The sequence below is a fragment of the Phaethon aethereus genome (genome assembly GCF_964289735.1).
Source record: "Phaethon aethereus genome assembly, chromosome: 1".
Classification (NCBI taxonomy): domain Eukaryota; kingdom Metazoa; phylum Chordata; class Aves; order Phaethontiformes; family Phaethontidae; genus Phaethon; species Phaethon aethereus.
The window spans coordinates 133,713,653-133,737,278 of record NC_138575.1 but is presented as its reverse complement, the minus strand read 5'-3'; the positions used below and the strand labels follow the sequence as shown (position 1 = coordinate 133,737,278).

The 23,626-nt window shown below is 36.6% G+C and overlaps 1 protein-coding gene across 1 annotated transcript in view; it reads right to left on the bottom strand.

Moving 5' to 3' along the window:
• RPS6KA3 (ribosomal protein S6 kinase A3) overlaps positions 1-23,626 on the bottom strand; it is a gene marked incomplete at both ends in the record, with an annotated part of 81,216 nt that overhangs the window by 8,201 nt on the left and 49,389 nt on the right. Inside the window, 10 exons of the mRNA XM_082014393.1 lie at positions 1,453-1,611; positions 5,903-5,992; positions 7,719-7,844; positions 10,554-10,678; positions 11,503-11,605; positions 11,707-11,771; positions 12,045-12,133; positions 15,976-16,046; positions 19,222-19,364; positions 19,722-19,759. Of these exons, the coding sequence (XP_081870519.1) occupies positions 1,453-1,611; positions 5,903-5,992; positions 7,719-7,844; positions 10,554-10,678; positions 11,503-11,605; positions 11,707-11,771; positions 12,045-12,133; positions 15,976-16,046; positions 19,222-19,364; positions 19,722-19,759 (1,009 nt within the window). The remainder of the gene's footprint in view (positions 1-1,452; positions 1,612-5,902; positions 5,993-7,718; positions 7,845-10,553; positions 10,679-11,502; positions 11,606-11,706; positions 11,772-12,044; positions 12,134-15,975; positions 16,047-19,221; positions 19,365-19,721; positions 19,760-23,626) is intronic.

The window sequence follows — 23,626 nt, the reverse complement described above, 5'->3', positions numbered from 1 at the left end:
CGCTGAAGAGGAGGATTTTATTCCTTGCTTAGCTAATTTTTCAGTTCAAAGGTATCCTATGAATGTCCATGAGGAAAATCCTTCTAGGAAGAGTCATGGAGATTGCACACAGATTCAGAATCTGTCAAACCAAGTATTACCTAACAGCAAATAAGCACCCGTGGTGTCCAAAGGAGCTACAAAAGGAAAATCCACTGAAGATAGGGAGGACTCTTCCAGACAAAAATTACACTACTGAAGTGCTCACTATTTACATATGTGGCCATCTTTCATGCGGAGGTGTACTTAACATAAGACAACCTGAAAATGTCCAAAAGTAAAAGTTCCAAAGAGCATGTGATGTAATGCAAGTTAAAATGCCAATAGTTACAAAGATCTACAGTAAAGAAAAAAACAAAAGCCTCTAAAACCCCTTACTTGATGCAAGGACATTGGGCCTTTTTTGGCCACGTGTGGTAAGAGGGGAACAAGTTATGATTTTTATTATTCTATTATTTATATTTCAATACAGAAGGTATCGAGGTTTATTCATAATTCCCATGGATACTGCTGGCCAAGGATCCTAGTCCCGTGCACAGGGGCTCAAATAAAAACCCACATGTGAGCAAGTGATTGAAGAAAGCGATGAATCACAGAATAAGATACACCAGAAAACTATGACCCTAAATTTTCTGAAATAATAGCTCCCAGAAATGACTGTGTATGCTGAATTGTTACTTAAAATAATTTGAGTACTATCCATTCTGAAGCGCCTTTCCTTGGATAATAACATTAGATGTTAGCAGCTTGACTTTTTCCTTGCACCCTTACTTTCTGGTTTTTTCCACTATCCCCCTTTTCTTCTTTACTTAAAAATGCAATATGACTTGTTGTTCTTGCCATGCAATTGTCATATTTGCTTTGTCTATCTTTGAACTACTTCCTCTGTCTCCAAATTAATTTCCTGAAGCATTAATTTTCTTTCTCCTAACAGTCCACTACAACTTCCTGACCCTGTGGCACAGGAGTTAACTCGTAAACAGTGTTCTTCAAAACCAAGAAGTGGAAGAAATTACAAGTGTGATAGGTGGAAAATAAATTTTCAGGGTCTATCACATGACGAGATTGGAATTACATTAGGTCCCATGGCTAAGCAACAGCAGTGGTCCTAGCACTTCTTCCTGGCTTGCTTCCTCTCCTATCCTATCTATTAGTCATTATCTGCATGTTCCACAGAACTGCTGACGGACTGCATAGAGGACAAGAGAAACAGCTGCATCATCTCCTTTATCTGAACATCTACACAGCTGATGAGGAATGTTCTGATTTCAACACAAATTCCTGCTGCAATGTAATTATTTACCAAAAATTACTTAATTACTGCACAGAAGAACATGTCAAGATACAAGTTTATACTTCTGAAAGAGAAGAATATTAACATCTATACGCATTTTGCCCAAGATGAAAACTTACCCCTTGTGCATGGAGATATTCAACTGTTTTTGTTATTGTGAACAGAACAGCACTAGCTTCTCGTTCTGAGAAAAATTTTTGCCTAAGAATTTTATCCAGCAGTTCTCCTCCTTTCATAAGTTCTGTTACTACGTATACATATTTTCCATCATCATACACCTGCAAAAAGTACACAAAGATGTCAACTTCAAAATATTTAGTCTCTGCTATTTTCTTGTGAAATGTACAGAGATAGTGCAGGTGCATCCACAAGCTGTTTTCTTCCATTATTTTCCCCATATTTCTCACCCCACACACTATCCAAACATTGTTCATCTTCAGACGTAAACACGAAAACTTCTACAAAAAGGTAGTACAATAACGGAATAACATAAAAATACTGGCTTGTAAATGTAAAAAGACAAAAAAGGATGAACAACATGTAGTTTTCCTCACATAGTTTTACTGAAACAAATTAAACTAGACATGGGAGAAATTAAGAAGTAGTAACAAATGGATACTAGTCCAATTAAGGCAAAACCACAGCCAATTCTAGAAGCAGTTATTGCAGCAAATTACAAATATGAACAGAGATAATTCCAACTGAAGTGTCAGATAAAAAAAGGAAAAAACTAAGTTCACCTCAAATGGCCTCTGAAGACTGAAGTTAATGCATAGAAAGCTGCTATGGTAGAAGTCCACAACTTACATATTACTCCACACATAAAGCCTAAACCAAAGTCTAAAATTACTAACACACGTATATTTTAGGCCCTACTTCTAGTTGTGGAAAATGGCTTAATTTTTGCATGTCTTTTATTTTCTAGGGAAACAGTAGCTGAGAATTATTTATATTATCACCAGGGGGCACTACAGACTGAATTAGACCAAAACATGTTTTAAGGTATAGTTATGCATTTCATTTCAGTTGCACTTTCTTGGGGTTTTAACTTTACCCCGAATGTGGTTCCTGCTTTAGTGAAACCTTTCACACACTGTTCCCTATTATTATTTCAACCTATTTTTCATGGTGATGTTGTCATCATTCTCTTCAGTAATACATGTGAAAAAAACCCTAGTTTAAAAAGAAACAATCATCCATGTCATAGTAAAATAAATAGATATCAGCTGAATTAAAAAAAAAAAAAAGAGTTTTCAACCCAATTTCTTTGTTTTAAGCTACCTGGGAAATATAGACTGCTAGAGTTCTCAGCTTAGAAATTTTTGTGCTCTTAACTATACTGAAAGGATTTATTGTCTTGCCAAATAAAAAAAAGAGGACGAGTAAAAAAGAAATAATTCTGCAGGCTTGACAAGCTTATGATCTTAAGGAGAGTAAGACATGATGGGTTTCTATGTTCTCATTTAACAGCAATCTTCCCCCCCCCCCCCCCCCCGAAATATAAATGGCTGATCATCTGAATGTGTTTTTATGAAGACTTCAAATATTACACAGTATTAAAAGCAGAATTATCTCATTCTAGATGCTAAACTGGCATTTTAGATTTTTTTGTTTAATAGGTAGGCTCCCTCTAATCCTGGTACAACATGAGGAAATAAGCTTATTTCATTAGACATGACAAAACACACACATCTCAGTACTGCAGGGGGCATTCAAGCAAAATTTGCATTTGGTTACTATTTTATCTGCTACACCTTGCTGGTCCTGTCTGCCTGCCAAAAATAAAAAACTAAACCAAAAAACCCAAGCCTACCCCAAAAAAACCATTCCCCTCGCCCTGATTTCTCTAACGTCATTATCAATTTAGTTGTTGCACTGAATAAATACTGTTGAAGTTTTCTTCACAGTTAGGTGCACAGTATTAAGCCGAGATAATAAATGTCATGCTAGTTTTTAAAATGAACTCCTGGCACATGCCAAATATCAGTCAGTATGTCTTCTCTAAAAGCCAAACTGGAAGAAACTAGGGAGAAACAGGCGTAGGCACATGAACAAAATATAATGGAATAGAGAAAGAGAACATGTTTTTTTACAAAGTGAAAAAGATTTCGCATACATATTAGGAGTTTTTTGGAATTCCTAAATAAGCACTTGGACAGGAAAACTGGATATACTATATTCAGGTTTCTAAAATGCTTCTGAAATGATTCTTTAGCCAATTCTTTAAATAACTCAAAACAGGACAAAAGTTCTATTACAGAACAGTAACTAATAGGTAAAAAAGGGTAAAATACATATAACGGTCTGGCACAGGAAGTTTCTAGGTAATGGTTTATTGGAAGCTGTGCGCTTCCTCTGTTCTTACACTGTTTCCTAGGCATCCACTAATGGCCACTGCCAGAGGCAGGATACTGGATAAGAAGGACATCTGATTTAGCACAATATAGCTCCTTCTTTTGTTTACATACCGTGTAACTGAAAAAGACCACTGATAACAATCAGAAAGAAAAACCCCAGAGGACTATGCATTGCAGAAAGAATTAGGTCTTTTGAATATCCATTGTTTCAATCCAAAGACCTTCAGAATTCAATTACATAAAAAGGCCGAGCAAGAATGAAAATTTCCATCCTAAGCTAAATTCAAATATTACTGCATTTATTCTTGAAATACAAAAAAAGAGAGAAATTATTTCTTGCAGAATAACAATTTCCAAAGACATGCACTTAATGCTGAAACATTTTATTTTGTTATTTCAAAATAGAAACATTTAAATTTTGGTGTGGAACTGAATAAAAAATTGAGTCAAATCAACATTGAGTTTTATTGGTATAATAACACATGGTGCTCTTGATGAGTTTGAGGGCTGAAGGCCAAGTACTCCTTATACTTTCCTCTGAAAGCTGTAATAGCACACCACTATACTGTGGTATATACAAGCAATCTGCCCCAAGCATCTGTATTAAGACAGTGAAAACTTTTAACAGTGTTTAATTTTTACAGTAGTGGTTATTATAACAAGTTTCTAATACACATGAATCCTGTATCTCTTTCCTTACAGTGGACATACTTCCATAAACTGGGCTTGAGGAACTGATCTGAAGTAGAAGTGAGAATTACAGCCTACTGTCTTCTCTTCCTGTGTGGACTTAAGGATTTTTTTTGTTGTTGTCTCCTTTTGTTATGTGCATATTACTGTTGGTGTGAATGAAAGATGGTTCCTACTGGAAGGTGACTGATGATGATGAAGAATTAATTACAAAGTAGAACGATTCAGCGTATGTGGCAACTTTTCAAGGCTGCCTGCATTTCTCTCTCGGTGAAAAATAGTCATAATGCTTAAGTTCAGTAAGTACTCCCATTCCTTATGTTTGCCTTCCTGCTTAAATAACATAACCTCTATTATGAATTAAAGTAACACATAAACCTAGCATGCATCACTAAAAGCAACCTGAATGCTGATGCAGGTTCCATATTAGCACAATTGCTTTCAGATAGCTTTATAGTCAGACCATATGAAGCAGAACAAAGAGAAAGTGGGTATCTAGCTTGCAATAAGATAAGCTGCATGGTATATCTGACTTATTTTGTTCTCCCAAGAAAGGGCCAAACTACATGACATTGATAAAGTGAAGACAGATTATTGTAGGAGATGACCTCGAGGTAGAGTGCTCTAGTACTCATGTCCACAGTATTTACAAGCTACTGTCTTAATGACTTCAAAATGTCTGAGAATCTCCCTTCAGCTGAGCTCAGCTTCCTCTAAGTGGTTAGCTGTTTTGCTTGAGGTTTGGTTTTGGGGACCAGAATACTTTCTTGCAGGCTAATAAAGTCATTCATCATATGCCTTTTTAATTTTTAATTAATCCTCTTTAATGCATAATCAAGATGAGAAAGCAAATTTTTCTGTTAGAGCTTCTAAATCTACTGTTCACTATGAAAAACCTCTACCTCCCAAACTATGTTATTCTTTTCTTTTTATGGTCAAAGTGTTTCCATGGTCAGAGCAAATAATACAAGCAAAGCATAAACAGATAATCTTCCATACAAAGACCAGATAAAGATACCAGGTAAAGAAAAGTGATGACTGTGGATATGAAGAGATTTTGTCCATTACATGACACTTGTTACTGTCCATGAAAATGACTTTGGGTATTGCGCTATCTGAAACAGCACGTCCCCATTTACATAATAATGCACTTTAAAATTGCTTTTGACTAATGTAAACAAAAGTAGATTTGAGGTTAACTAAGCAACCAAAAAACTTGCTTGTTCTTTTAAAAATACAGACCATTTTAAATTAATTATTCCTGTGCTGAGATTTATGAAGGATGAATTATTTGGGTCCGTAGGATTATGTTGTACCAAAATATAAGCACCTTTAAAAGATGACAGTGAGATATCTCAGTAGAAATTGGATACTGTTGAATAAACTGCATTAGGACATTGTTTCATTTTTAAATACTGAAAAACAGTGACATAAATCTAAAACACGTAGTTTGTCATGTCTCAAATTAGAAAGTGATATGCAATTATAATACACTAACAGATGTCTTTAATATACTACTTACATCTTTTAGGGTAATAATATTTGGATGCTGTCCATAGCGCAGTAGGATTTCAATCTCCTCTGTTGGATCTCTTTTACTCTTGTCAATGATCTACAAGAGCAAATAGGTACATAGGCATAATTCTTTTTGTGAACATTGTATAGTGTAACACTTTGACATGCTTACTGGCATAAACAGATAAGCAATATTTATTGTTCTTGGTAAAGGGCATGGATTATAACCAAAACAAAGTTTGTTAAATTGGAACAGCAAGGCAAAGCAAAAAATGTTGGAAAAACATGGGAAAATCTCAGTTGAAAACAATTTTGGAGGATAAGTGATCTCATCCCTCAGACTGTGATAAATAATGCAAGGCTGTTTAGTAGGTAAGACTTCAGTCACCCACCATTTAATAAAATAGGAAGTTCCTAATTTGACATGAGATACTGGTTTGACAATGCTAATGAACTGATTTTCACAAAGCTAATCTCAAACAAATTATTTTGTGCAGCAAAAGACAAAGCAGGAGAGTAAGAGAATCAAAAAATAAGAAAAAGGAAAAATTTCTCAGAGTTAATTCAGAGAAGCATTCTGTTATGAAAGTTCATTTGAATCTCTGGAGGCTTGCCTGATAGGCTCTGAAGTTCTCCCTGTGCAAACAAGCAAAACATTATTTTGCCCTATTTAAAACGTATTCTTATTCTCCTTTTTTCTCTCCTTCTGAACTTGCAGAATTTCCTCTTAATACCTTTCTCCATCTCTGTCTTACCCCTTCTTCCTCTTGACATCCTAAAGCCCTTACTGCTATGAGCACCATCCCAACACATTGAACACTGATCACCTTATTCTTTTTTCATGATTCCTTGAAGGAAAAAAGCCACAACAGAGGCAGCAGAAAAGCGAGGCAATCCTTGTGAGGATTGTGATAAATTCTACGGCTTTGAGAATTAACAGCTATGCCAGTACTTTCTTCCAGTTTTGAGAAATTACTTCAAATTGCAAGCACAGAAGTCAAATCTGTTCCTAAGCAGAATCAGAATAATGACAAGTATGTAACTACCAAATTGAAATTGAAGGGTTTCCAGTAGACAATCTGTGGACAAGGATACAGCAAAACATAATTTATCTTCGCATTTTACACATTTGAGTAGTACTGTTCAACAATTCAAGCAGGTAACTGCCTCACAATACAGCATTTAATTTTTTCTTCCTTTTAAAGTCTGCTAATCTATACTCCTGCTTTCATAATAACCACTCAGCTCCACAGTGTTATACAGAAAGCCAACAAGATAATCTTATGATTCCACTTTGGGAATTCTACTGATTTCAACTAAGAATTTAATGCGTTCAGTGAAGTGCTAGAAAGCCCAATAGAATAGCATAAAAACAACATCAGAAACCTTGTTAAAAACTGTTATGAACTCCTAGCTATCTGAAAATTTATGAGTCTACTTTGGAAGCAAAACCCCCCATATTGTATTTTTAAAAAATGATGGAAAGTCAGGTAAGCTTTTCATAGCACATTTCCTTCTAGAATCAGTCATGTAACTCTCATCAGTTTTACTGTAATTACATAGGTGTTTCAAAGACTGAAGACTGCTTTTCACCACCCAAACCAGCATATAGACAACAAAATCAATAGCAATTCTATATAAATATCTGCCAGTAAATATTTTATTTGGTTGATTAGTATAATTCACATTTGTATCTAAAACTTTTTATATTAAAAAAATTATCTATATTTGCTATGTTCTTTATGGCAAATAAATTAATGATGCCCAATGTCACTGATGCTAAAAACTGGAGAGAGTTGTGTGTTTTATAACAAAGTAATTACCTTTACAGCATATTCCATATTTGAAGCTTTATGAATACATCTCTTGCAGATAGAGTAAGATCCAACTCCGATATCTTCCTTTACTTCATATCCATCAGTAAACTGAATGCTGTTCCTGTGCAACTGCTACCAAAATAACATTATCAATTAATGACTATTCTAAATCTATAATAATTAATATTAAGAATAATTTTTTTGAATTCCTAGTGATTTGCTTTGAGTTTTAAACTGATGACTGTACTAGGTCCAAGTGGTCTAAACAGCCAGTACCTTCTGCTTGCTATTAGTATGAGATAAATTATATATTAAATACTTTGTAAATAATGCACACTGTATTTTAGAAACTGACAACATGATGTTTCTGGTTACTGATTTATTAATTTAAAGATAGAATCTCCAAAAGAAAGATGACCAGAAGACTACATTATAAAATAATGGTAAAACAGCATCACTGTTTCTATTATCTGAATAGATGAATGCCAGCTGGAAAATTCAGACATACTGAAGAGACAGATTAACTGGAAATCGCGTGGAATGGCAGTCAAAAATCCTTTCATAGAAATAAAAAGCTGAAAGAAGGACAAGTGTTGACTCCTGTAAAGGAAGGAAATGGTGTTCTAGTATAAGGCGTTTGTGCAAAGGATGCAAAGCATTTGCAGGAAACCATCTGGGTATCCTGCAGCACAGAAAAGAGGAAATAGGAGTGAGGAAGTGGTTGAGGGGCACAGAGGAAAGGCAGCAGAGAAATAGACTTTTACAAGAGACAGAAACCATATACAAAGATAAAGAATTTAATCCAAAAATCTATGTGGGTAAGAAGGAGCACAGAAGACCTTGTAGAAACTTTTAGCAAGACTTCAGGACCAGAAGTCATTCTGACCCATATACCAAATCAGATAGCTTCTTTAGAATAAAAAAGGATCTAAAAACCCTTGAAATTTAATGGTTCATTACACATGAAACAGGTCATGTGTACAAACAAACACTTTATGACTATTCTAGACATAGTAAGAGGATTAAAGAAATACAAGAGGTATTAATGTTCTGAATAAACTGTGTTTTAAAAATTCTCTCAGACATATGCAAAATATCATTGCAGTAAAAATATAAATAAACCCAATCATACAGCACACCTTTTTATTCCTACCTATACACCAATAAGAAGTTTTCAACACAATTTAGGTCACCAGTTGATTTTCACAACTCAGTCTTCCTCAATAATTAGAATTATTAAAAACAGAAAGAAGAGGTAGAAATACAATTTTTGCAGAGGTCTTCCAGTTTGCTTTCCTGCACGTGCATCTGCTTTTTTCCCCACAGGCTGCAAACTCTCCAGTGCTGATGGGTGCTTTCACAATGACCTCAGCCTCACAAGGAGGCAAGGCATGCCCCTCCCTCATTCTAGCATGAGGTCCACCTTTTCTGTCTCACACAAGACTTACACCTAAGAAAAGCCTTGTTGTCCAAAAATAAGCAGTCCTGGCAGTAACAGAACATATAAGAATAGCAACTGAATTAGGCTATTAAAAGTGACAGCCTCACAATTATTAATACAGGAGACTGTACTGGAGTCATTCTAATACTGCCAGGAAGCCAAAGTTTGTGTAGGTACTGTAACATTGCCTTATATGATACACTGAAATTGGTCACAAAATATCACAGATTAGCACATTAACTTAAAGTGGCTTGGGAGGGACAGAATATGTCCGGGGTTATGGGTTCCAAAACACAAAGCAATCCAAAACATCCAGATACAATTCACAATTGTACTCCAGCGCCTCCACCTGTACTGTAGAAATAAACCACTATTTTCATGCATGGGGAAAAAGATCAAGATGTCTGTTATTCCCCTCCACCTTATACTTACAGCATCCTGGCCTGTATCAGAAATAGTGTGGCCAGCAGGAGTAGAGAACTGATTGTGCCCCTGTGCTTGGCACTGGTGAGGCCACACCTCGAATCTATGTTCAGTTTTGGGCCCCTCACTACAAGAAGGATGTTGAGGTGCTGGAGCGCGTCCAGAGAAGGGCAACAAAGCTGGTGAGGGGTCTGGAGCACAAGTCTTCTGAGGAGCGGCTGAGGGAACTGGGGTTGTTCAGTCTGGAGAAGAGGAGGCTGAGGGGAGACCTTATCGCTCTCTACAACTACCTGAAAGGGGGTTGTGGTGAGGTGGGTGTTGGTCTCTTCTCCCTAGTAACCAGCAATAGGACAAGAGGAAGTGGACTCAAGTTGTGCCAGGGGAGGTTTAGACTAGATATCACGAAAAATTTCTTCACCGAGAGAGTGGTCAAGCATTGGAACAGGCTGCCCAGGGAGGTGGTGGAGTCACCATCACTGGAAGCATTCAAAAAACGTGTGGATGTGGTGTTTCGGGACATGGTTTAGTGGGCATAGTGGCGTTGGGTTAATGGTTGGACTTGATGATCTTGAGTCACCATCCCTGGAGGTATTTAAAAGATGTGTGGATGTGGTGCTTAGGGACATGGTTTACTGGTGGACTTGGCAGTGCTAGGTTAACAGCTGGACTCAATGGTCTTAAGGGTCTTTTCTAATCTTAATGATTCTGTGATATTGAAGTTATCACAGTATAGATGGTAGAATGTTTCCATTTAAGGGTTGAAGTCTATTCACACCCATGTCTGCTCAGTAATTAAACAGACCTTGCACCTTCAGAGGTTTTGTTTGGATAACATAATCTGGTCTTCACTTTTCTTGTATAAAGGTGATAATGACTTTGTCACGGTACTTCATTCTGTGATGAAGGAAGCAATCCCTCCACCAAGAGACAGCAATACTGCTTTATTGACTTTTTTTTTTTAAAGCAGATGTACTCACCTGGACAATTGAATGCACTCCAACTGTCTGCATTGCTTGGCTTTCATCATCTGATGCAATAGCTACAAAACTAAATCCCCGAAAAAGTTGATGTGCATTAGCACTAGGTGGGATACCAGGTGAATCTGAAAAACACATCGTCTACTTAAAAACAGAGTTTTTAAAATGTAGAGATGAGATTATATTTACTCTGAAGAGGAAATTACAGCTTTATTCTAGAAGGTGCAGAGAAACTGGAATTTGCAGAAAGTGTTTCTGAGGACCAAAATACAAATAATTACTGAACTGTTCTGCATATACCATCTGGAAGCACAACTGATAATCAAGGATTACAAAGATCATATTGCTGTCAGACAATATTTTATTATACAAAAAACAGTACTCTGCAGAAAATATTTACATATAGCAGCATATCTATGTTAGATTTATGGAGAAGCAGCACTCAAATTCTGGTAACACCCTGAATTTGTAAAGATAAAAATGTCTATCATATTTTGAACGGATCAGTGTAAAACTACGCAGACACAGATGGCACTGAAACAGCAACTTTGCCACCCAAAGTCTGAAATTACTAAGTTTCTACATATGCATAGTATGTAGAGTCAGCATCATGAATTAAATGAAGCCACAAAATATAACCTTCAAAGAGACACAGACACAGATAATCTTTTTGGATTAAAAAAAATGAGATTAGATTAAAAAAATTGAACTTATGTATATGTTTTGTTGCTGAGGATTACTTTATTTTTAACATAGGACAGCTCAGTTAAATATCCTCGTGATATTTACACCAAGGACCACAAAAACTTTTATGAACTATGGACTACTTCTCTGTGAGCATTCATTTAGCCCAGCAACACCTGGAAGAACAATACATAAGTTGTACATAAGTTGAACAGGAACAATGTTTCTAATTTTTGAATGAAACATTTACTTATTCTCTTCTTACCTTTTGGAGTTTTTGCTGTAAACTCAGGGTCAAAATAAAATGTATCTTCAGGTCTGCCAGTTGCAGGTTTAAAGGGAGGATGAATTTCTCTCCTGTACAATTTCTGAAGAGAAGGCATAGGCCAGAGTGAATTAAAAAGTTATTCAACACCACCAAACATTTAACCAAGAAATTTACTGAACTAATTTTGAAATAGATACTCACATTCCAATCTATTTTGGAAAAGAATGCATGCCTCTTAATTTCTTCAACTCCATCTGGACCTGCTCCTTTTATAAGGAAGAAAAATGTCTGTGAATTATTTTCTTCTTGGTCAAAAGAATGTCTAGCAAAATTATATTTCTTATTTCTTCTGCATTTATTTTAGACATGAATAGCAGAAATAATATTTTGTTGATCATTAGAAAAGCAAAGAGGCAAACTATATTCTTACTACAAAGCCTACTTTACACAAGAAACTGTATACTTATTTAGTCTGTTTAATGATCATTGATGTTATCAACTTTATGATCAAATTTAAAATATTCTGCTAAACACTTTACCTAATCTGTTTGCTGGGTTTCTTTTGAAGAGCATTCTCAGAAGACTCTGTGCTTCAGGACTCAAGAACTGGGGCATCCCAAGTTTGGCCCTAGAGAACAAAAAAAATTCATAGCATACAAACATATTTAGGTAAGAATTAACTCTGTCTTCCCCCCTGTCCCTTGTCATTCAAGAAATCCGTATCAAACAAAATAGCATCACTGAGAAACTGCCTTCAGACATCAGAAACAGAGCAAAAGTGCTGTCAGTCATGTAAATCTGTAATTTCTTTTTTTTTCCCCTCCTGTTTTGAGTATTGTATTTTCAGTGTGGACTCAAGAACTTAACTAGAGGAAGAGGTGGTAAAAAAATGTAGAAAAGAATAGTAATAGGATAACAGTTTGCAAACTGTTACAAATTTTTGTAGTATGTTTTGATCCACGTTTAAGTTCAGTTATTACCAAATAAATTACCAAACAAGCAAATCCATTTTGATAGTAAGACAAAAGACATTTTAGAAGGGGTAAGAAAACTACCACAGTATAACATACACTAAGAACACCCAAGTAAAGCAACAGGAAACCTATGCTAGAAGGTAAAAATTGAATTAAAGTAGGACAGATCTTGCAAGATTAGCAGGTAAAAAAGGAGAAAAAGATCACTCCCTCCTTCCTTTCTCCCCCCCATTTCAAATACTACTTTTCCAACTTGCCAGTCTTGAATTTTTAGATTTAAGTTTTTGTAGTTCTGTCATTTAATTTTGTTTTATAATCCACACCATATTTTTCTCCTCCTCATTTTAATGTTGAGACTCCATCTTCTCACTGTTACTAGGTCTCACTTCTTATGACCATGATAAAGGTAAGGATGGATATAATTCCATCCTTTCCATCTCTTTTTCAACCTGAGCTTGTATTTTTCTGTAACAATCCACAACACAAGCCTTCTATGTGTTTCAAGCAGAAGATGTGATTTGCCTTGCGTTCTAGCTATTCATAGATGTCCACCTCCCTGTCACTTCAGCAAGTGCATACATGCTGCCATTGATTCACTATTCATTACTTTAAAACTAGAATTTACTAACTTTTCCATTTCTTTCTGTATTAAAGAAGCCAGGGTGGGGGCAAGTCTGAAAAACTTTTGCCTTCTTTGAACTCTCAATAACATACTACAGGCAGATCAAGACCACTGAGTGAAGGAATGGGCAGTGGGCCATTCAATGCTTCCCTGATTGCCATGCACCACTAGTAGCTGAATTCTTGCTCATGCACGTAATATGAGTAATTTCATTGCATGTTCACTTGATGTCATTTCTGCTCACAGCAAAGTATTGGAGAGCTACACTGGAAGAAGGAAGCAAGGAACATAGTGTCTGCAGAAGCACAATGGTATAATTTACAATGTTAATGAAGGACAGAAAACCAACAACTAAATATGATAGGACTGTGCTGGAGTGGGTGGAAATCTTTGTCCTATTATAATCCAAAACAGCTCCAACAGTAGGATGCTGCCCTGGAGGTTCAGCATGAGAGGTCAACTGCTTAGAAAAAATCTAAAGCCAGGCCAAAAACATAACTGCAATTAATCTTACAGAGAAGTGGCTCAATGAACAGAAACAAAATATGTAGAATAAATTCTAGAGGACTGGTATGTACTGCAGTCCACAGTGGCGTAAATTGGAGGCTCTTGTGCAAACCACAGAAATTAAGACTGTCATTGCTCCCTTTCCATCATGAAGGAGCACCTTTCACAAAATCCTTTACTGGCCATGTGACACAGCAGAAGAAAAGGCAATTGCCAGGTCCTTAGAGGTCCTAGGTTATACAACTACATGAGTGACAGCAGTTTTTTTCTGACATTCCTGATGGATGAAGACAAAATTTTATATGAAGGCATACCTCTTCAGTAAAGAAGAAAAGATATTTTAACAAGTTAACTTTATTGCTGCAAACTATGATTTCTTCAAATTGCAGAGTTTCTCAGTTTTAGGTAAACCACACAAGAATAAACAAAAATTTGTCTTGGTAGTGTTGTGAGAAATAAAGAGCCCAGGAAAACAGGTGTTGTGAGAAGAATACATCTTCTGTGGATTTTCATGAACAGGAGGTAAGAAAAGCAACATATCTTAAATGATACCCTACAAATACATGAATTCATATGCACACCTGTCTATTTTAAACAGTTTTATGAAAAATTTAAGGAGAAATATAGTACATTTACTAGTATAGAGAAAAATAAAAGGAAAAAGTACTGCCATTCTTATGGGGCCAGACAAAAAATGTGAACTTATCAGAAGAGACTTTAAAATATCTCCTGGTTTTCAGCTGTTCATATTACCAACAGCAAAACAAATTTAGATGTTTGTAATAACCATAAGTGTACAGAACATTAAAATAGAGGTAAAATTTCTTTACTTCATACCACATTTTTTGTGCAGCTCTCTGAAACTAATAACAAAGATTAGAATGTGAGAAAAGAAAGAAATTGGAAAGGGAATTAGAGATACATGCTCAGATGAAATATGACAGTAGTTATGAACATCAGTTAACTGGGGAAATACAAGCAGGATATTCTACATGGCAGATGAATACAGAAGATTTTTGTAGCAACAGTGGAAAGACTATTGAGGAACAGAGTGGAGTCACATGCAGGTGGAGAAGAGAAAGATGTGACTTGTGAGACATGGATGGAAAAAAAATGCATGGCTCCTGAAATAAGTGACAGTGCAGCAGAACTATCTCAGACTAGCTTCCTGTAAACAGGAGGTGGTCAGAAGGAGTTTATGCTTGCTGTGAATAGATAGAACCTTTTAGTTAAAGACATTCAATAATCATAACATGAAGATTTGAACTGGCATGGTATTGAGGCAACAGAAGAAATTAGCACCACTAAATACATTTGCAAATACAAGATGAGGAAGAAAAACAAGGGCAAAGAATAACATAATATGTATGCATTATGAAAGCAAAAGCAAGGAAAAGAATGAGTTTGTTTTCTATCAGTTTTCACATTCTAATTACTTCGAAAAAATACGAAAGAATTTCATATATTCACTTTTTAAAACAGGCTGTTGCTGCAAAAGAAATGCTGGCTTTGATATATAGGTAGACAAGCGGTAACAGGACTAAGAACAATGATAAACGATGAAGCAGAAAAAAGATGAGTTTTATGAGCTTCCATGGAAAAAAATCGTATTAGTAAAAAATGGCTGGAAACAGAGAAGTGAAACTATGACACGAGGAAACAGAATTGTTTGCACAGCGTTAGGCTACAGTCCCAAAAGCAGGACATTTATGTCACAGGCTGTATGAGTTCAGAGAATACGTAGGGGATCAGCAAGGAAAAAAAAACAGGCCTTCATCAGCAAAAACAAGAATGTTAACTGCATGAAGGAAAGCAATTTCCACAATATAGCTAATGCAAAACCTATACTGGAAATAGCAAAGGGGAAAAATGGAGCTTGGGCATGTCATAGGAGAGTACATAAGGGAGGATGCACTTTAGCAAATAGGGGAAGTATCAGGGAAACAAGTTATTGGCAGCACCAGTAATATAAAGAAGTGGGGTAAGGAGCTGGTAAGATATAGAGAAGGATAAGGAGAGAAAATACTTTCTCAAAAAAAAAGCTAAAACAAAAACAAGGAAAAAATGCACAGGTTATCAAAAAGGATAAGAAAGTTAAAAAATATGGAAATAAGATGGGGAAGATCATATGGTTGGAAAAGTTATTATTACAGATTAAAGAGCTGCTATGAAATTCTTTGTACCTGATATGGGGGAGGAATAGAAAGGCAAATTAGATAGGTGGCAGAGGGAATTAATAGTATGGAATAGGGAGTGAGGATTTACCAGTACCTTTGGAAATGAGGGAAGAGTAGAAATTAGATATTGCAGCCCGGAGGGCATCCCTGTAGAATACCTGATGAGATATATAAATAAGAGTGTACTCACTTGAGAATCATAGTCATGGTTTCTTTTCTGTCTTTCCCTTGGAAAGGTAGAGTACCAGTGAGCATTTCAAACTGTATAGAGTAAAACTTTCATCAATTACATTACCTGGACAAAATCTAATTTTTGACAAAACTACTTAGCATCTTAACCTTCCAAAATTCATGCATGTTAACAAGCAAGTCTGTGCAAAACAACTTCTCATTGTACAACTTAAGTTACTATGAACGTCAAGCAGCCTTTGCCATTTTTAAAGCTGCAAAATAGTTGCCTATAATGATACCTTGCTTTACATGCTTTTATGTGAACAATTTAGACTATAATGTTCTGTGTTTCATTTCTGCCTAAAAAGTTTACTCTTGGAAGACTTGATCTATACAACTGTATTTTAGTTTTCAAGAGGGTGGGGGGTAGGGAAAAAGATTTCCCTTTCAAAAGTTAGTGACAATTTCTCCTCATGCAGAGATATTTTAAAAGGTCAACATTTTTAAAATTGGCATATAAACAGCTTTCAATGAAAAGGGGAAAAAAGTTAGTTGATTGACAAAGACATGCATGATGAAAAGTGGTTACTGTATGCATACAGTGGAAATAAAGCCTGAAGGAACATGTAAGAGCTACACAGTACGTGCATGCACATTCTACAGTGCCTGGTAGTAGGCAACAGACACTGTTAAAATACTGATTTGTTCTGAAAGTGACTGAGTAAAAACAGATAAATATAAAGGCACTTCCATTGGGCTGCATTATACTGCCGGGATATCAGATGTAAGTGAGGTACTGAAAGCAGTCTGGCAGCAGTCATGGCAGCCAATACTCTCGAGGCAGGAATTCTGATTTTTGGTTTCAGAATTGCAAAACAATGTAGTTAATAAAATTTCATGGCATACACTTAAAGCCATCAAAATGAAAATAATTCTAAAGGAACCCTCTGAACAGCTTATGCAAGCTTAAATCATCCTGAACACAAGGTATCCTCTATTCCTCTCTTTTCTGGTATGACCCAAACATTCAGCCTTCTAAGCATTAAAAATGTACATGGATAACTGGAGTGAATAATGTGTGACAGTAGTACCCCTGGATCTACAATAAGAGCAAGAAGATGCACTAACAGCATTCTTTAAAGCTTTTTATCAAAATAAAATTTTAAATTTCTTACTATCCTATAAAGTATTCAGAAAATAAAAGCTGCCAACTCTTCGCTGCTAGATACTTTTTATTCTAAATATAATTTTTACATATATACTTACATTTAAAATTGTAAATGTAACATAATGCCAACATGAAAAAAACTCTACTTTTAACTTTAACACTTAAGACAATCGTTAGGAAGGTATGAGAGGCATAAGCCAAAACTATTAAAAAATTCACCTTTTCTTTGTTTATTGTTTAGAATGATCTTCACAAATTGTACTTGCAAAAAAACTTTTCTAAAGGTAAATTTGTAGTGCTGCATGTTTTGTTTACACTCGCTTGAAATAAAGTTTCTTTAGCATGCTCCTATTTTGTCACAAGCATACACACTTGTATTAACAACTCAGCACACATATTCTTGGTGTCTCCCCCACCCCCAATACTATATTCCAACATCAATAGGCCAACAGTACTTTAAGAATAAGACAACATTGGCCTTCCCTAGTTATCATTTCTTATTTCAGCAGGAGAGTATCTCCACAAATACATAATGCTTCTGAAAACTTTAAATAAATGGTTTTAGATGTCTGGAATCCCTTAAAACAGTCACTGCTCTAAAGGACAAATTGGAATATAATTCTCAAGGATGGTTTAAACATACTTAGTGTCTAGCAGCAGAAGAAAAGAGGCCAAACGATTTGTTGAGAGATCTTTCTAGTCTCCATTTCTATGATATAACTTCCATTCCATCTAGATACTGTGTACTCATACTGCACCAACAACCACTTGAATTCTCAATCAACAGAGATTCCAATGAAGAATGATTTAAGAGCAGATACATACAGATTGTCCATGAAAATTACCATGCAAACTAGAAAGGCAAGCAACAAAAATATGTCTTATAGAAAACTGCACTGTATTCCATATACTAATTTAGAGAATTTGCTTTTTAAGGTCGTATTTTTGTTTTCAAAGTAGAAGCCAAAGTGTTTAAAATGCAGTGCATTTAGACTGTGAAGGCTACACCAGTCACGTCTAACATTTTTCAGCAACTTTCAGTTTTAACATACACTCTTTATAAGCACAAAATTATATTTTCCAGCTTTATAAAGTAAAGCTGAAGTTTAACTATGTGTTTTGAACAACAAATACTCTGCAACTACACTGTAATTATCTTTTAATTGACTGTGTTCTTACTGATAAATTGTGCAGTCATGGGGGGGTGTGCTTGTCTATCTAGAGAAAGTTTAGTTATCAGGTGCTCCTTTTACATAGTCAGTTTTCAGATCACAACCAGCATTCAAGACGATTAAAAGGTGATAGGATGACTTATTTTCAGACACAAGAGTCCTTCTTGTACTACAAAGCACACAGGTTAGTTGTACTGTTAGAGTCATATGTAGCAGAAGCAGTAAGAAACAAAAATATTTCCTTTAAAAAATACGATTATTTAATCTTTATGTCAAATAAGCACACAAAGATTATAAATATTAAAAGCCATTCAGCATTCCTAAAGTACCAAACATGATCTACTTTTCTTTTCCAAAGTCATATTTGATACACACATTATTTTGCCTGACCATGCAACTTTACAAAAGCTAACTTCTTGCAGAAACACCGTATGCAACTGAGCAACTATATCCCGTATCAGTTCAGTGTCATTTAGATATTTTCATGTGTCAGAGCAACAGGTGTCATTATTCCATGAGGTTGTAATTACACTGGAGACTATTATTAGTTATTACTCATTTTTCCACTTGAGAATAAATTCAAATTTAAAATTTGGATCTAAATTTCTTCCCCACCTTGGAAGAGACAGTATTTTTCCTATATACTTCAGTATTCCTATTAGTCTCTGTAAAATTCAAACTACAATAGACGCATAATATTTCAATTCAATGATAACAAAAATATGGCATATTGTTGATGTTGATATGAAACCTAGTTCATGTTCTCAGTCCAAACTCTGTGGTATCGTTATTAATTTCATATAACTTAGACTTTTTTGGCAGTTAGAATTCATTTAAAGCTCACCTTACAGTTTAATGTTTGATTTGTTTCACCAAACCTTGCAAAGCACAGTTTTGCTATCATTTAGATTCACCAGAAACCTACCATTAAAACACCAAAAGACCACCAGTCTGCACTCTGTGTATGGCCTCGTCTATTAACAACTTCTGGTGCCATATATTCCACTGTTCCACAGAAAGAGTAGGCTTTTTTTTCATGATCAATTGACTCTTTACTTAAGCCAAAATCTGGAAGAAAAAAGAATAATTCTTATTGTGTGGGGTTTTTTTAAATCACTTATGGTCAATACCTTCACCATATCGTGAAACTTGATGCTTATATCATTCGTATATAAGAATACACATATGCGAATTACAGAAATCTCCTCCCCTCCCCACATTATCACAGGTCCATAACATCAGATATCTTTGTAAAGCAGATGACTTATTTACATATTAAAATATTTATTTCAAACTAATTACACTGTTTGCCCCACAGCAAAATTACCTACTAGTTAAAATTACTTATTTTACCATATTGCTTAAAAAAAAAAAAAAAGAAAACGCAAATATTTTATTATGAGCAGAAGAGATCCCTTTATTTACCTGTCAATTTGATATGTCCTTCCTCATCAAGCAGGATGCTAAAAAACAATAAAAAAACCCAAAAACTAATTAAAATACCATTTATCTGTTGTTTCAGACAATGTACTGACAACATTTAGGAATAAACAGAACAGCATACACAAAGACAAGCAGAATTGAACATGCATGAAAATGAAACATTAGGAGGAGTTACTTTGAAACTACACATTTTCTTTCCTTTCAATTTTTTCTTTTTAAAGATTATGAAACATAATCATGGTATCAGAGTTTTATTTAACTATCTGGTTAAATTCAGCATGGTATGTAGTAACATTTATCTTGAACTTTCAGTTTTGGCCATCTGCAGCATGTGTCATTACCACAATTGTTAAAAGTAGAGATATAGTTCTATTTCTCCTAAACTGAGCAAGACATGTTAATACAATGTATGTTTGCATATGTGTGCAAAATGGGTATTCATCTGTAATTATCATTTCAATTAATTACTGTGGTGTTGACCACTTCAAATAACATCAAGTAATAAATATTCTCATGTTATACCAAAGAACAGGACCCATGGGCCCTATACTTCAAGTAGGCCGTGTGCTTCTGCCTGTTTATTTCAATTAGAAAAAAAGCCACACTTCTCTGAGATGCCAACTATCCTTAACCATCACTGAATATAATCAAAATTCAAAGCATGCAAAGTATTCAAGAAATGGACTCTAACACCACCTACACAGCAGACTTAGTTCCTCCAGCTTCTCCTGTGGGGAGCTGCGTTTCATCCTGGGGATGAGACATGACCTAGGCACACCCTACTCGCCCATTTTCCCTGCCCTTCCCTTTTCCTCCTTGCAGTTTCCACGGTGGGAAACAGCCCCACAGTACAGATACAACCTGTGACAGTTACTGCTACCTCATCCCTAACTTGCAAGTAATTTCAGCCTTTGATAGGTTTTTTAATCAGATACACCCAAGGCTTAAAAACAAAGCTTAAACCCAAGGCTTTTCAATGGGTATAGATACACACAATTTAAAAAAATACTACGGTGGATGCAGTAGCTTTTACTCTTCTGACAACTACTATTGCATTCTTTTATTCTTGGAAATAGACATTAGGAAAATCACAGAATCATTATGGTTTGAAAAGACCTTTAAGATTAAGTCCAACCATCAACCCAACACCACCATGCCCACTAAACCATGTCCTGAAGTGCCATATCTACACGTTTTTTGAATACCTCCAGTGACAGTCATTCCACCACCTCCCTGGGCAGCCTGTGCCAATGCTTGACCACTCTCTCAGTAAAGAAATTTTTCCTAATATCTAGTCTAAACCTCCCCTGGCACAAATTGAGGCCATTTCCTCTCGTCCTATCACTAGTTACTTGGGAGAAGAGACCAACACCCACCTCACCACAACCCCCTTTCAGGGAGTTGTAGGGAGCGATAAGGTCTCCCCTCAGCCTCCTCTTCTCCAGACTAAACAACCCCAGTTCCCTCAGCTGCTTCTCATAAGACTTGTGCTCCAGCCCCCTCACCAGCTTCATTGCCCTTCTCTGGACACGCTCCAGCACCTCAGCATCCTTCTTGTAGTGAGGGGCCCAAAACTGAACACAGGATTCAAGCTGCGGCCTCACCAGTGCCGAGTACAGGGGCACAATCAGCTCCCTACTCCTGCTGGCCACACTATTGCTGATACAGGCCAGGATGCTGTTGGCCTTCATGGCCACCTGGGCACACTGCTGGCTCATGTTCAGCCAGCTGACAATCACCATCCCCAGGTCATTTTCTGCTCCTTTACAGGGCAGCTCTCCAGCCGCTCCTCCCCAAGCCTGTAGCATTGCACGGGGTTGTTGTGGCCAAAGTGCAGGACCCGGCACTTGGCCTTATTAAACCCCATACAGTTGACCTCGGCCCATCGATCCAGCCTGTCCAGATCCCTCTGCAGAGCCCTCCTACCCTCCAGCAGATCAACACTCCCACCCACCTTGGTGTCATCTGTAAACTTACTGAGGGAGCACTCGATCCCCTCATCCAAATCATCGATAAAGATATTGAACAAGACCAATCCCGAAACTGAGCCCCGAAGAACACCACTTGTGACCGGCCGTCAGCCAGATTTAACGCCATTCACCACAACTTTCTGGGCTTGGCCATCCAGCCAGTTCTTTACCCAGCGAAGACTAAACCTGTCTAAGCCACGAGCCTCCAGTTTCTCCAGGAGAATACTGTGGGAGACGCTGTCAAAGGCTTTACTAAAGTCCAGGTAGACACATCCACAGCCTTTCTCTCATCCACTAGGCAGGTCACCCAGTCATAGAAGGAGATCAGGTTGCTCAAGCAGGACCTGCCTTTCATGAACCTGTGCTGGCTGGGCCTGATCCCTTGGTTGTCCTGCCCTGTGAGCGCCCTCATGATGAACCTCTCCATAATGTTCCCTGGTACCGAGGTCAGGCTGACAGGCCTGTAGTTCCCAGGATCCTCCTTCCATCTATTCTTGTAGATGGGCGTCACACTGGCCAGCCTCCAGTCTTCTGGGACCTCCCCTGTTTACCAGGACTGCTGGTAAATGATGGAGAGTGGCTTGGCAAGCTCCTCCACCAGCTCTCTCAGTACTCTTGGGTGGATCCCATCGGGCCCCATAGACTTGTGGGCATCCAAAAACTAAAGTTCTCTCACTTTGCTTTTTAAAGCTAATTTTCCACTCGGTAAGCTTATTTCTCCTCATTTCAGAATTACTTACAGAACATTCTCAACGTTTAAACATAATTATTTCACCGTTCATTTTAAGTGCAACATCATGCCTGAAGTCTCCAAATTTTTCATTTGAGTATGAATCCTGCCCTTCTTGTCAGTCAGGGCTAAATATTTTTAAAATTATCTTTTTTCCAGGAGATGCACAAAAACCCAAGCTATCTTAGTGGAAGTTCCATGTAACAGACAGGTTCTGTGACACTTGTTACTCATTTTTGGTCTTTTCCACTAATACTTTACATGAGACAGTTATCTCACACAGACTTTTCAGGTTCTCCATATAGCCATAACAGGGAAGTGGGATCACCACGGACATCAGGACTTCAGTATTGTTATAGATCTCCTTGACATGAGGCAAACTTATGTTAACTATCTGATTAAGCACAACAGAGGAGCTGCACACGTTATATTGTCACTTAGATTCCCCTCCAGGTAGAGAGTAACACTACAGCGTACATTTATATCTGAAAGGTTCAAATGTTTTGGATGATAGCACTGATATTTTCTTCCTTACATCTTCCAAAACTAAAAAAAAAAAGATTACTGGAGGAAAGATATAAACAGGAGGCAGAATTCAGTCATTTGAATGAAGCACGGATGACTAACATATTGAGATACCAGAACTGTAACTTCAAGCTTATTTTAATTTTTCTGTGTAATTACATGATCATCAATATGTTAAATAAAGCCCGTGACTTACTATTTTCATGTGTCACTTTAAAATTAAAACTCCATTCTGCTCTTACTGCAGTGGATTTTAAAAATCACTCTCTTGAAAAGGTGTTTGCTGTTAGGCTTTCAAATGCAAAGATACTACATTCAACTGTAACTTTGTATTGTGCATTTGTTCTAAGTTTATCTCTAGTCCAGAAATTCTACAATAATGACAAAAACAAAAGGCCAAGGAGACCTCTTCTCCATTGCACATCCTAAAACACCTGGAAAATGAAAAGTAGGAATATTTCAGTATACTTTTTAATTAAAGTAACATGGATTATAGTACTTGGCATATCACTCTGAAACTAGATGCTCATGTTCCGAGTGGAAATTAAATCCAAGCTTTTAATTTAAAATAGCCCACAAACTTCCCCAACCTCCCTCCCTGTTCAGTTTATACAGTACATTACTGAAGTTTAACAGCTGGAAAGAGAAGTGTGTAGGTAGAA